Source organism: Pimephales promelas, chromosome 17, assembly GCF_988280905.1.
Source record: "Pimephales promelas chromosome 17, fPimPro1.hap1.1, whole genome shotgun sequence".
NCBI classification, from domain to species: domain Eukaryota; kingdom Metazoa; phylum Chordata; class Actinopteri; order Cypriniformes; family Leuciscidae; genus Pimephales; species Pimephales promelas.
In genome coordinates, this window is record NC_142785.1 from 26718078 (window position 1) to 26733483 (window position 15406).

At 37.0% G+C, this 15406-nt stretch overlaps 1 protein-coding gene across 1 annotated transcript in view; it reads left to right on the forward strand.

Moving 5' to 3' along the window:
- The first annotated feature begins 4952 nt into the window (after nucleotides 1-4952).
- Nucleotides 4953-15406, forward strand: part of LOC120474699 (neurotrypsin) — a 38018-nt gene continuing 27564 nt past the window's right edge. The window contains exons 1-2 of the mRNA XM_039665212.2: nucleotides 4953-5092; nucleotides 8806-8848. Coding sequence (XP_039521146.2) covers nucleotides 5033-5092; nucleotides 8806-8848 — 103 coding nt within the window. The 5' untranslated portion in view covers nucleotides 4953-5032. The remainder of the gene's footprint in view (nucleotides 5093-8805; nucleotides 8849-15406) is intronic.

Sequence of the window (15406 nt, forward strand, 5' to 3'; positions counted from 1 at the left end):
GAAATTGTTAATACAAATATCTATCTAGCACAATCTCACCTGCTCATGGTGTGTGATTTGTCCCTTGAACTCATTGGTTGTAATAACTGCTTGTCTTGTTGTCATTTACTCAACAACTAACAATGAGCAGCACGTTTGTTACATTATTTATCAAATCGTATAGCCTGACATAATAGCCTGATTTTTTATTTTATTTATAAGTGGAGCATCTAATTGAACCTTTAGAGAAAATCTAAACAAAAGTTTTTTATGAGGCTTTTATAGCTCATACACTCTAAAAAATGCTGGGTTGTTTTAAACCAAATTTGGGTCGAATATGTATCTTAAATGGGTCGTAAATATGCTCATTGTTTATTCAGGTTAGCTCAACTCAAGTCCATAACATTTACAGATGTTAATGTTGAAATTAATACATGCTTTAGAAGTATTTTTCATTGTTACACTAATGTAACATTAAAAAATCTTATTTTAAAGTGTTACCGCTCAACCTGATGTTGCCCCAAACTCATATTGCTTAATTTCTTCTGTGGAATATTAAAGGAAATGTTCAGCACAATATTAATGCTGCTCTTTTACATAAAAAAATAATGTGTTAACAAAACATTGTAGTTTATACAAGATAAAAGATCAGTGAATTATATACACATACAAAAGAAAGAAAGATGTACATGGAGCACACACAAAATAAACAAAAACAAATAAAAACATGAATAAAAAAAATTATATATATATATATATATATATATATATATATATATAAATATTAATCTAGTGCTATTTTACATTGAAAGTGGATGGTGACCATAGGCTGCCAACTTTTTAAAATATCAAAAATAAGTCTCAATTATATAGATATACAGTAAGTGCATAACTTCGAATACAGTGCTTGAGTCATATAGCACTTTAATATTGATTGTTTTTTGGAGCATTACAGCCCTCAGTCACACATTTCACCATTTGTCTTCCATGGAAGAAACACTACAAAACAAAAGTGTCAACAAATATTCATATTTGTGTGAACAATTACCTTATCTGTTAACAATATATGCAGAACAAGAAAAGGCTTAATCCGTTCTTCTTTCTCATCTGTTTCCAGCTGAATGTGGATTGGCTGCTGTAAAAGCGGTTAATGGTTAACTGAGAGATGATGCCTCTGGTTATAAAGAAGTTATGATAGACAGACAGAACCCTCAAATCTGTGAGGGGATATGGATTTTTCTGTGGCTGTGTAAAAAAGGAAACACTTTACAAAGCATTATGACTCACTAGAGTGTATTTGTTGCCAATATAAAACATGGGCCAAAAAAAGGGCCATGGTGAAAATGTAGTCTATTTAGTATAGTTGTTTAATGGTCATTACCATTTGAGTCAATTAGAAAAAAAATGCACAAATATTATAGATAAAGAAACAGAATAGCCCTCCCCTTTGTTTACTGTGGGTAAACTTGCAAAAAAGTCAGTGCTGTTCCACTCAATGGTAATGGCTTCAAACATTTCATAGTTGAAAAATGTCTCCCTGTTAGTTTGTACTGTAAGACCAAATATTCAAATCTGGACTCTGACCAGGACAAAACATGACCCTGATGGACTTGTTCTTGGTTGTTTTTGCAATTTGGGCAGGAGCTTTGTCTTGTTGCAAAACCGTTCATCTGACCATTCCTCTTTAGATAACAGCTTTCCAATGTGGGAAGCAAAGCCATTCTGCAATATTCTCTTCCACTCCAAAAGCATTAAAGGACTTCACAGTGAAGTAGCTCACCAATACTTGCAGCTAAAAAGGTTTTCCCACACAATGACTCTTCCTCCATGGACGCTTCACTGTGGTCTAGAGATGCTATTATTATTATATTTATTGCCAGATATTCTCTGGAGCATCACCATGCAGCTCGTGTTTTGCCCAGTAGTGTGCTTTCTGTGCTATTTCTTTTAAAATTGTCCTTTTAAATGTCATTACCATACAACGCCACTTTCAAGTTATTACTTTCTCTTTCTACCCCCCTCCCCTCCCTCATGGCCCAATTTTTCCAGAGCGCACAAAGACAATTGTCTCTTAAAAACGCTTAAATATGCTGTGAGTGTTGGAGGTACTGCTGGCAGTTTAACCATTGTGTTGCCATGACAACACCGCATCCATCAAAGTGGTGCACCAGTAAAATTCTCGTTTCCCCCATTACAACCACAGATCATCATGTAGCAGGTGTCCCTGTGCCACAGAGATATTACACGACTGTACAACGCGTCAGTGCCAATGATCAGGTCATGAGTGTGGCGGGAGAAAGGGAGGATTGAGAGGGTAATGTATGCATGCTTGTGTGGGTGCGAAGACTCCGTGGGTGACTTTGCATGCCAGCATCAGAAGGTCACTCATGCTGGGCTTCCCAGCTGTATAGCTTTATTATTATGAGCAAACATGAATCAAGTAAATCTATTATGCTCTGCTCTATTTGTTTTTATAGAGAGTAATTTAACTCATGCTATCCTATAGTGTGCATGGCTGTTTCATCTAATATAATGCATCAATGCATTCCGTAAATATTCTTGGACTTTTATGATTTCCATGGAGTTATAGTTTTTTTTTCTTGGTCTCCATGTGAAATAATGCTTAGATGGAACTTTCTAAATTGTTCAGTTTTCTGGAAATATCCATAAACTTTTTCGACTAGTGGGTGCATTAATCACGATTAGGCTATTTGTGAGGAGAATAATCTTTTCTTTCCATCCGAAACCCACACAAAGAATTAATTGCTTTAATTTTTCTCCCCTCTAAATCTTAGCTGCAGTTTATAATGTTCCCTCTGCTGATTTTATTCAAAATCCCTCTAGGTCTTTTTCTTTTTGAAGATTCAGACCTCATAGTCACCCCTCTACTGTTGCATGGAAAACAAACATTTGTTGAGAGAAATCATTTTCCTATGTTTATGCACATTTAGAGGGTAAATGTACAACAATGCAAAAAAATAGAACCTCCTAAAAATATTTTTCTAAAGCAAATTGGCTAGAGGTTATTAATTAAAGATTAATTACATTCAGTTTAACTTTATTTATATAGCACTTTTAGCAAAAGAGTCTTAAAGTCATTGGGACACAAACTCCATGCATAAAAACTCTTAAAATTCAGAGAGAATTAAAAATGTCGTGAGTCTTCATGTTTACCTGAAGGAGTAGTTATTTAAAGATGCTGTAACTTAAGTGTTATTTTTAACACTCAAAATGTCCCTATTCCTGATAGGTCATGTGTTCTGAGAAATCACACATCCTTAGGCTCGGTGAACGGCAAACCAAGTAAAATGACACATGCTATAAGCTTTTTATAAGTTTAAATGTAAGTTTAAAAGTCTAAAAAGTTGAAAGGGGTTATCGGATGCAAATTTTACTTTATGGTGTTTGCATAATGTGTTTGCAGTGTGTGGACACAACCACCATACAATGAAAAGAAATCCATACTCCTTTTTTTAATCCTCAAAAAGCCTAAACACTTTCAATAATCAAGCCATTTGGATTTTCTGAACAATATGATGTCATATTGCTCATGCTCCGCTCACGACCACTGACGGGCTGTCCCGTATTAGCATATTTCCGCCCATTTGTATACGAGCAGGTTGCCAAGGCACCACTTTACTTGTCTCAAGTCGACACCATAGATATACAAATATGTTATGTTATTATGTATATCTATATGGTCAACATGCCACATGGAGGAGAGGGGTGGGGTGGGGTGAGCAGTTGCTCATTATCATTTAAAGAGGCATGCACCCAGATGGGTCACAGAGCTGTTTTTATGAAGGTAAAAATTGTGTTGTTTTACTCAACCATTGTGGAAGTTAACCAAAGTATATTACAAACTTTACATGAAGACCCTAAGGAATCATACCAACTTGTGGAAAATGGGCATCCAATGACCCCTTTAACATCCAGCTTTGCTGTCCATGGAACATGGCATTCATGAGAGTATAATAATACGCATGCTAAAATAATAGATATAGTATGAGTTGTATAGTATGTATAGTACTATATAGTATGTAGCCTAGTATGAAAGTAATCTGGACATAGGCCTACTACATTCGCTATGTAGTCAGTATCACATGACCAACCAGCGTCACTTGCTTCACTGCCATTCCTCTCCTGTGGCCTCATGGGACAGTAAAGTGTCCATCATTTGCCGGATCTCGCCGGAAGAAGGTAATCGGGGAACTTTTTGCCTATACTCTTTTATGAGTAGGCTATTATGAATTTGGACATACTTTTTTTTGTCGCTTACTGTTTTTCACCCACTAAATGGTAGTATGCGATTTCAGATTCAGCCTTTGAGAGAAGTAATTTGTCTGAATCGGACCGTTTCAATGAATCAGTTGATCCGATTCACAAAATCTGCTCACAACTCAGACTGACTCGGTTCTAAAGTTCAACTCACTCAACATTGTATATAACAATCAAGAGTTAGGCCTTGGTTACACATTGTGAAGCCTAGGCTACTTCATAATTATACCTATTTTGTAGAAAATTAAATAGCCTAGCATTGCCTAACTAAACAAAACATATTTATTTATTTATAGCTGTAGGCTATATTTACACATTATCATTATACGGATATTATTAGAGTTACGGGCAGTATTTTAATTGTTCATTTAGGCACATATCTCACAAATTGCTTTCACTTCTTTGTTAATTATCATTATTATGATTGTGTTGCCAGGTTGGCACTAAGGCAGCAGTGACGCCCAGTTTGTTGGCTGCTGGTTCATCAGTGCGGCGCGCGCGTGGTGCGTGAGCGCTTGGAGTCGTAGGGCTGCGCGTGGGTCGCTACGAGGGGTGTGTGCGTCTGTGACACTACTCCACAACACCGATTAGACATTACATATCAACCTACGGCGGGGCACGGAACATCGCATCCCTCACACTGGAAACCCTTAAACGGCATCCGTGCTGTTGTGCCATTCAAACCGTTTGAGCAGCGCTCCATCGCGAATACACCCTGCTCCGGAGGTGGCTTCTAACACCGTACAATGACACTGACCCATAGCCGCAGATAGGGATGGATCCAAGAGTGTGGAGGATGCTCGCGCTGCTCGGGGTGTTTGCAGTCTTTCTGGAGGTAAGATGCACCTTTAGGACTGTTCAGTATAATATATCTTGGGACAAAAGCCGAATAGCTTTATTCCATTTTTGCGTGTTCTTATTTGTATTGCTTTTAGCCGGTAACATTAATGCTGCATGATTTCAAAGTGCTCCTTTTTTGGTCAAATCTAGTTGCATTTAATATTTTTCATTGTGCAATAAAGCACTAACATGCTGTTTAATAGATTCAAGCAAAGCCACCTCCCTCTAATAGAGGATAAGACATGCTTTAGGGAGGAAATATCGCGGAAACGATACACCGTAGACATGGAGAATTATTATACGTTTTAATTGAGTTATCATTTTTGGTTTCTTTATTAAATGCGTAAAGACCAGTGTTCGCAAATTACAATGATTCCGTGGAAAAAAATACGGCACATTGACCCATATTCTGCTTTAACACTAATGAGTTTGATGAGTGTGCTAGAACAAAAATGATTGACCCACACACGTCCATTACATTTCATTTCAAGAATTCAGTATAAAAAGTGTTTGAAAAGCACGAAGGATTTTTGTTTTGGTTCTATAGCATATCTACACATAGGAGTCTCAAAACTCAGCTCAGCACAGAAGACAAAGAAACATCCAAGACTGAATGCTTTGAACAAGACTTTTTGTTTGTATTAACATCTGCAAAACCAGAATGGATTTTTTTTTCTTCAGCACATGCATCAGTGTTATTCAACAGCTAGATAATTGTACCTTCATCTCAGTTCACACTCACTACAGAGCTGGACTATCTTAACATCTGTTTGGGCGGTGAAACAACAGCACTTTGGGAAGGAATTAATGAGTAATATGACTGCCGTGCTCCATTAGAGACTTCATGCTCCTCTTGGTTATGAAGATTTTACAGCACAAACAAATCTGTTGAAAGGCTTTGCTCCTGAGATGGTGTAATACACTGGATTGATTTTATATAATATATTGCAATTAGACTCCTGAGATACAGAGCAGCAGCCCGCACACTGGATCAGGGCTATATGCTACACATCAAGGTTGTTGTGTGCAGCTGTCAGTAAGACACACCTGGTCATATGTTCACACATCTGTGTTATACTCCATTACCACAGTCTGTTCCTTGTATAATTGTCATCTGAGATTTAAAAAACAAAGATGCTGCTTAAATCAAGGGCTTTTTGATGTGTGTTTTGCTCTTTCAGGGAAAGGAACATATAAGGACAATGTCAGTCTGGCCTCAGTTGCTGCTGTGGAATGTGAATGACCGATGCAATTATGTCCGTAACTGACCGGAGTGTGTTGATATGAGCATAAATATCTTGAGCTTGTTATCTATAATGCAATTATCCCTGCTGGTGGTGCTAAACCCCCAGATCAGTTTATTGGTCGTAAATTAATGAAGTAAATCAATACCATGTTTTCATCATGCAGACGTGTTAAAATGATTGTGCAGTGCAGCATAGAAGCAAAAGGGTTTAGTTTCTTTCCAAACATTTTTATTTATTTATTATTTACTCACCCTCATGTCTTTATGGAAATCAAAAGTTTAACAGGATGACTGGTCTGCTCTCTTCCATGCAACGAAAAGGCGGTCAAGCTCAAAAATTCATCATAAAAGTGGTCCATGACTCATGCTGTATATTCTATGTAAGACTTCTGAAGCCATTTCATAGCTTTGTGTGAGAACTGGACAGGAATTTAAGTCACTGAAAATCTTGCATTGAAATTATTGCTTGGGAACCATCATTCACTGTCGTTGTATGGAGAGAAAAAAGGCAGCTTGGACTTTCTGCTATAAATAACTCCTTTTGTTCACTCAGAGAAAAGAAAATCATACTAGTTTTGAAAGACATGAGGGTGAGTAAATGATGACAGAATTGTTATTTTTAAACTCTTAGAAGAAAAGGTTCTATATAGAACCTTAAAAGCTTCTATCAGTGCTATATGTATTTGGAACCCTTTTTAAGGGTTCTTTAGGAAAAAGGTTCTAAATGGAACCTTTTGGGTTCATTCATTATCATTTGTTTTGTCCTTTCCGGGTTTAAATATTTCATATTATTCACAAACATCAAGACCCTAAAATGTATTTATGAATCCATGTGAATGATCATAAAGTTCAAGATATGGGGGTTAGAAAATGTATATATTTATATCATTTTATATTTAATCAATATCACACGAAGATTGCCTTTTCAGGTTTTCTCCTCCAAAAACTAGCATGATTAAAATGTGATCTTAAGTTACTTCAACAGCTTAAAAAAAACAATTTTATTACAACTACAGAATGTTGCAGAATAATGAAATATATGAATGAATAATAGCCTATAAAGAACCTTTGTGCCAAAAGGGTTCTTTCTTATCATTATAGAACCTTTTGTAGCATAAAAGGTTCTTTGGAGTTGTGTAAAGAACCCTATGCTTCATATATAGAACCCCAATGAACCCTTTTTTTTCTAAGAGTGATAGGTGAACAATTCCTTTATATATATTTTTTTTGAAAAACTGGTATAATATATAAAATAAATGTTTACTTAAAATATTCTTAAGGGTCAGTGATGGATGCTAGGTCAAATTTAGGATTGCAAGCTGCATGGTTTCTGGTCCTTAGTGAGAAATCAGTCGGGAGAACATGTCCAATTGGTTCTGGAAAACGCAACCCTTTATAGCTGTTTTCCTGCTTCACTGAAATCTCTCATTGCATTTCAAGTCACAGAAGCAGCTTTAGTTCCTTCTTGCAGCCACAATGATGCTCTATCAGCAATCCTCTGATTTCTAGGGTATACTCAACCTTGACAGCTGCCCACATTTTAGCTGAATGCTTTGAAAACCCAGTGCCACATTTGGTCATTGTATTAGCTCGCTGTTCAACTTAATATTGAGGAGTTGATGTATATCAGGACAATTAAAGCGTAATGTTGTAGCATTGTTTGCAGAGTCATCTAAAGTCTTTGTGAAACTGTTTGTAGAAAATAGGGCTAGGCAATCAAGTATTCACCAAAATGTTAAAATAATATTGTGAAGATTTTAATGCATTTTATTTGACTGTTAGTGTATCATCATACTATAGTTTCATGATTCTTCTTTGTCTCATGACTTATGAATATGAGAGCATTAAGTTGTTTAACTAGTATTTCTGATTTGCATTAGCTTGATTCAGGATGTTTGATTCATTCCCACGAATCCAGTAAAAATCATGTTCATTTTTGTGAAACATCCATTCAAAATGCATTAATTTGCGCCATATGGTGGTATTGTTTTCAAATGATAAAATCATTTAAAGGAAATGTACATGCTGCTGTTTATCACTGTTTTCTAAAAATATAAATGAACATGATTAAATATCAGTTTTGTGTTTAGTGAAAAAATGCATTGACTTATTAAAACCACTTATAGTGTGGAAAGTCAATTTTTCGCATTTACGTACCCAGTCCTCTTACCCAGATTAAGATGATAACTCATCTCCTAATTGCTCTTCAGACGCAGTGCAGAACCAGAAAATGCAGAAATAAAATATTAACAGATATTATCTTCGTTCCTTGTCAAGAGAGACTCTCACAGCTTCCTCTGAGCCAGGCAGAAACAGATCACACCGCTGTTCAAATGTGTGTCACGTCTAAAAAGATAAAACTTCACGTTTCTAGAAAAACAGACACTTTAGCGTACCGAACAAATCAATTCATATAGTTCTGTCAGCTTTCTGCATTTTAACTTGGTTTCCTTTTTCTGCAGGTGAATGGTGATGACAGCTACCTGAATGCAGTGCAGAATACAGGTGAGCCGATATGTGTTTAATTACACCTGCTATTAACATTCATTTCGGAAGATCCAATACATGTAAAGAGAGTCCAAAAAGCTTTTGTGATGATCCTTTAACCACATTCAGTGGTGGTCAAAATGGAGGTGACCCAACTGCATGTGAAGTGTAAATACTAACCAGTCCTAATGTGTCTGCGGCCACATTAAAGAACTGCCTATTCATCACCACTGTGCTAAAATACGAGTTTTAAACTTTGTTTCTGAATTAAATGAAAACATTTGCTAAAGCATAAGTGAGGATTATATGCAGTGACAGACTTTTTGATTTGCATAAATGCTAAATGAAAATGAATAAACATTGATCATAAAGCATCATGAGTTCATGTATTAACGGTGTATATAGTATATAACAACTCAACATTTTATTGGTGACTGACAAGAATTAAATTGAGGTGTTTGAGAATGTGGTGTGCAAATATTGCTGAACTTTATCAACATACAGTACCATACATTTTATTTGTGATATCATTTGTCATGAAATCAGAGACCCTCCATTCAGAAACTCATTTGAGGTGCATGGAAAAAAAAAAAACAGGGATAAATAGTTGTCATCTGGCAACTTGTGATTGGATCACACCAAACATATGTTAATTCCAGGTGTAAACAGGGCATTAAAGAGACACTTCACCCAAAAATGAAAATTCTATCATTAATTACTCACCCTCATGTCGTTCCGAACCCATAAGACATTCGTTCATCTTCGGAGCACAATTGAAGATCTTCTTGATGAAATTGAGTGCTTTCTGTCCCTCCATTGACAGCAACTACCACTTTGACGCTTCAAAAAGTTAATAAAGAGATTGTAAAACTAATCCATATGAATTGAGATCTCATCTATTAAAACTCAATTGTTTTATTAGATGAAAAGATTGAATGTAGGCGTTTATTCACATTTTATTCACAATAAACGTTCATCAGCAAACATAACATCCGAACCTGCCTGATGCATGATAAAAAACCTCTTGCTGAAGCGTAGCTTGCCGAAGCCTGATTGGTTCTCGCTGAAGCTCAAATGTGCTGCATAACACATGAGACTGAACCTCATTGGTTCTTGCTGAAGCTCCAACATGCTGCGTAACACGAGAATGAACCTGATTGGTTCTTGCACGTCAAGTGAACATGCTTGAGCTTCTGTCTACCACAACTGATGTGTGAGTTGATGAATGTTTACACATAAATAAAAGCCTAAATTCAATCTGTTTATCATATAAAGTGATCGAGTTTGTACTAAACCACTCAATTTGTATGCATTAGTTTTATCTTTATGAACATTTTGAAGCGTCAAAGTTTTAGTTTGCGTAGCTGTCAATGGAGGGACCGAAAGTTCTCCGATTTCATCAAAAAGATGTGAAGATGAACAAAAGTTTAGAACTTAGAGTGTGAGCCATATACATGATTTGATCCTTGTGTTAGTTGATTCAGGTGTAAAATCATACATACAGTAGTGCAAGATGAGTCATCCATCTTTTTATTTGATTTTCCCAGCAAATAAGGAAATTTGAAATCTAAGTATCCGCTAAAGGTTGCTAAGGAGTACACTAGCATATACTGTAGATGGCTTCAAAGTACTAAAAGCCACAAAACGCAATTTTCATTTCATGGTCTATAAAGAAGACGCTGGCACACTTTCGTGTTTCATACAGAAATGTATGAAAAATTAAAAACAAATGCTTGTTTAGAGCTACATTCCACTATATCTCATTCTCTTAGTTCTGGCTGTGTTAGTAATGAGCCGGTGAAGATGGATTTGTGATGGGATGTGTTATATAAATAATTCATCAATTCCTCCAGAGCTCCAAAATGTGACATTTACACCACATCACTGTGCGCTGGTCGCTGGATATCGCCAGTGTGGCTGTTTAATAAGGGCATCAACCCTGTGATGGTGTCCCATCTATCTGAGCTGTGTCAGATTTTCTCCCTCATCTCGCTCTCATGTACTTTGACAGCGTGAAATTCCCCAGTACCAATCCTGAAGTGCTAATGACTGTCAGTGCTTTGATGTCACTGCATCAGGATAGATAAACAGCCTTCCCCGGACCAGCCAATCAGACGTCTTCACGGTGCCAGGAAGGAACGGAAAGGGCTTAGATTGAGCGATATAGTTTTCTCTTCTCATTGAAAACATAAACTGTGCCCAAAGCATCCTTTATACATCAAAAAAAAAAAAATGGGTCAGCTTATGATCTTATAGTATCATTGAAAGTTGCAAGGCTAGGTAGCATGCCACAGTGGACCAAATAAATAAAATAAGTTATTTTGATATGAGTTATATCTTTTGAAACAGTGTGCAAAATTGCAAGCAAAGTCTTTGTGGAATGTCTTAAGCTCTGTACATGAAACAGTGGCCATGAGAGAACTCATTTCTGATTTATTTTGCAAAAAAGAAAGAAAAGAAAATGTTAATGTGCATTCCCTGACTTTCTTATGTTGCTTTATTTCACCCATTGGTGCCCCACCATGCATCTGGCCCCACATTCGCTTAAGACGCCAAAGCACGTTATGCGAACCGTGTCAAATATTCATTGTGGTGGGGAAATGGATTATTTGGGCTGGGAGAATGAGCTCTCCTATGGTGCAGAGCTGAGAGCGTGTGTGTCCAAGTACACCATACGGATGCTTTGCGTAAATGACTTGATTTCTGCTGCCATTCGTTCTGCCAGTGTGCTTCCATTAGCTTAGAGCTGCACAGAGGGTGTCAGTGGCTGAAGGTGAATGAATCCCAGCCAAAGAGCTCTAATACAATGCTCTGCAATACATATTTGTCTTCTAATTTTTTTACTTTCAATGATTGTTTTGCATATGTTTGCACCCACTGTTAACTGCGTATTGGTCTAGAAGTTCTATTCTGTCTAAGCTATTTTATCGGATTGTTCCGATTGTAAAAATAATTGTGCCCAAGCTTTGATTGAATCACTAATGTCCTCCAATTTTGAGGTAATTTTTTGAATAAATCCTTTTGCAATACAACTTCAAAACATCACAGAAAAGACTCTCGCAGCTTCTCTCTTCTGTGCATCTGTGCCAGTCTTTGCTTTCTCAAACGGCTTTGATGTTTCATCCCCCACCTTATGTGTCAGATCCTCATGTGTTTGTGTTAGAATGGAGAAGAATATCAGTATAAGATGATTTCTCTAGAGTTGATATTTCAAAGAATGGCTTATTCAATGAGCGGGATGTGTTAGTTTATCAGATTCGTGGTAGAGCATGCGTCCTACATGCATCTCTCTCTGTTTTCCCGTCGCGTCCCCTCCCCCGACCTTCATGTCGTAGGAGTTATTAGCACCTGGAGATCAGGCTTTTTTTCTTGCACCGCAATGAAATGGAATTAAAATGTCTGAGCCTGTGCTGAATAAGCATGGCCCACTCCTGGCGGTGGTCTTGATGCCCAGACGCCTCTGTTTTACACTCTTTTATTACCTGACCTTCCCTGTCATTCCTGTTAAATATCTCTCTGCTTCTTTTTAGCACGAAATGCGCTCATCCATCACGCTGAAGATGTCTATCTAATCTGTTCTTTGTTATAAAAGGATCCAAATGTCAGCTTAATGTATCAGTCTTACAGGGATAGTTCACCAAGAATGAAAATTCTATCATTATTTACTTACCCTTTTGTCATTCCAGTTGTGTGAAACACAATTGTTTTTGACAGATTTCTTTAAAATGTCAGTTTATCATTATAGGGGCTGTCAATGATAAACACACCCTTTTGCAGTGGACAGGATGGATGTCGGTTACATTTCAGTGATTAGTTAGTGTTTCTTAATGTGATGACATCAAAACTGCACAATAACCACACTTGATTTTAAGAGTTGCAAGGTGAAGATAATCAGCGAATAATGAATAACGACTTTTATATATTACATTCATGGACTAAATTGTATTTACTAAATGAAAATTGCTTGGTTTGGTTGTCCCTGCGGTTGCTAGGATGTTCTGGGTGGTTATGAAGTAGTTATTTACTGGACAAAGAACCAAGTCAAACAGTCCCTACGCTATCTCACGACCAATTCGTACGAATTCGTACGAGTGATTAAAAAGTGGCTAATTCGTACTAATTCATACGACCTCACTCGTACGAATTCGTACGATTTGTCCAAACCCACGTGATGGGTAGGTTTAGGGCCGGGGTCAGGGCTAGGTCATTCGTACGAATTCATACGAATTGGCCAATTCGTAAAATATGTACGATTTAGCAAAAATCGTACAAATTCGTATGAGTGAGGTCGTACGAATTGTTACGAATTAGCCACCTCGTAAAATTCATACGAATTCCCGCGAGATCAGTTTGACAGTGCACACCAAGCTTCTATGATATTGTTTTCCATAGACTGGACTCATATTCCTCCTTCAAGTCAGTACGATTTTTCCTTTTAAAGAAATTAGTAATTTTATCTCAGCCAAGGGGGCATTATATTGATATTATATTGATCATAACATAGCAGTAAAGACATTTATAATGTTATAAAATATTTCTAGTTCAAATAAATAATGCTCTTTTGAACTGCTGTGCATTCATCACAAAAATATTAAGCAGCAACAATGATACCTACGTATAAGAAATATTTCTTGAGCAGCAATATCAGCATATTTCTGAAGGATCATGTGACACTGAAGACTGGAGTGATGATGTAGTAATGGAATATAATGGGATACACTTTGAAATAGACAACGGTATTTTAAATTGTTACATTGTTTCACAATATTACAGTTTTTATGGTCAAATACATTCAGCCTTGGATAGACTTTTATAAAGAAATCATACTCATTCCTAGTTTTTAAACAGTATAAGTTTTTTTTAAAGCATAAACACTATTAGATTATGCTTAAAACAGGATAGTTACTTGCTAATGGTGTAAGATTAAAGGGTTAGTTCACCCCAAAATGAAAACTCACCCTCATGTTGTTCCCCGTAAGACTTTCGTTCATCTTTGGAACACAAATTAAGATATTTTTGATTAAATCTGAGAGCTGGATCACTCCTCCATAGGCTTATTAAGGGATCGAAACTTGCCGGCCCAAAAGTTATTAAAGACATTGTTAAAATAGTCAAAGTGACTACAGTGGCTCAATCATTAAGTTTATCAAGCGACGAGAAACAAACAAAAATAATGACTTTATTCAACTATTAATTTTCTTCTCCGATGGCCTCGAGATTTCACATAGTGGAACTGCGCAACGATTCTGTGTTGTGCGTCACACACAGGCTCACTATTGGCCGACGCTAGTCACGTGTGTGATGTACAACACAGAACCATTGTGCAGTTTTTCTTCATGAAATCTTGAGGTCAACAGAAAAGGAAATGAATAGTTGAAGAAAAGTCATTATTTTAGTTAGTTTTTTGTGCACAAAAATTCTCGACGCTTGATAAACTTATGATTGAGCCACTGCAGTCACTTGGACTATTTTAACAATATCTTTAATAACGTTTGGGCTGGCAAGTTTCAATCCCTTAAGAAGCCTATGGAGGAGTGATCCAGCTCTCAGATTTAATCAAAAATATCTTAATTTGTGTTCTGAAGATGAACGAAAGTCTTCTGGGGAACAACATGAGGGTGAGTAATTACTGACAGCGTTTTCATTTTGGGGTGAACTAATCAAGGAAATATTCTCTTAAAGCGAGTCTTTTTATCTGACACAATTTTGCTTCTCAAGAAAAAATGAATCTTGTTTCAAGGATGTTTAGATACTTTATCGTAAAACAAGACAAAATGTTAATTAAGAACAAAATGAATGTAAAAAGCAATCAAAAACTTTTTGTTCTGTCACTCTCTACGGTGTAAATCATTTTCAGTTGGTTCCAGACACTTTATCGACAGCATTATGGCGTTTCCTGCCCACACATCTTTATGCATCCAATTAAGCAGAAACGCAGTCAACGATTTCCCTGAGGTTGGCACAACTCTTTCTGAGAGCGCTCTCAGTCATCCTGTTTTAATATGTCTAATTCGGCCCTGCCCTGATTGCAGTGAGTCTGTCTGAGCTTGCAGATGGAGACATTAATCTACTGCTGCTCTTCACACACACACACACACTGTTCCTTTGTAATATATGTTTTTCTGATATCACTCGAATACAGCCTTGCTCTGAAAAGTGCAGTCGCATGAGTGTGCAGACAAAGAAGACTGCAGACGTGCCAGTCGTGACTGTGATTAACAGCCTGTTCTTCCCACTGCCAGTGATGTGTTTTCAAAGGCAAATGGAAGGTGGAGGACCCTTCATATCTACAGAGCTGGGAATGACATTCTGCTGAGTCATGGAGTGCTGGATTCTGGGACTTAAGGAATTGTGGGTTAACAGGGGATTATGGGAAGTGAAAGATCACAGCCTCTCCATCCTTCTCTGACTGTCTTTGGGTCCAACTCACAACGAAGTTCATCAAAAACCGCATACAAACATGGAAAATCTGCTGAAATCTCTTGGAGGCTTTTTGTGCAAAATCTGCAGTATTTCACAGTCCATATGGACCTCACCATCATGAGTTCTTCCCATAGTTTTGCTCTCCTCCCCACC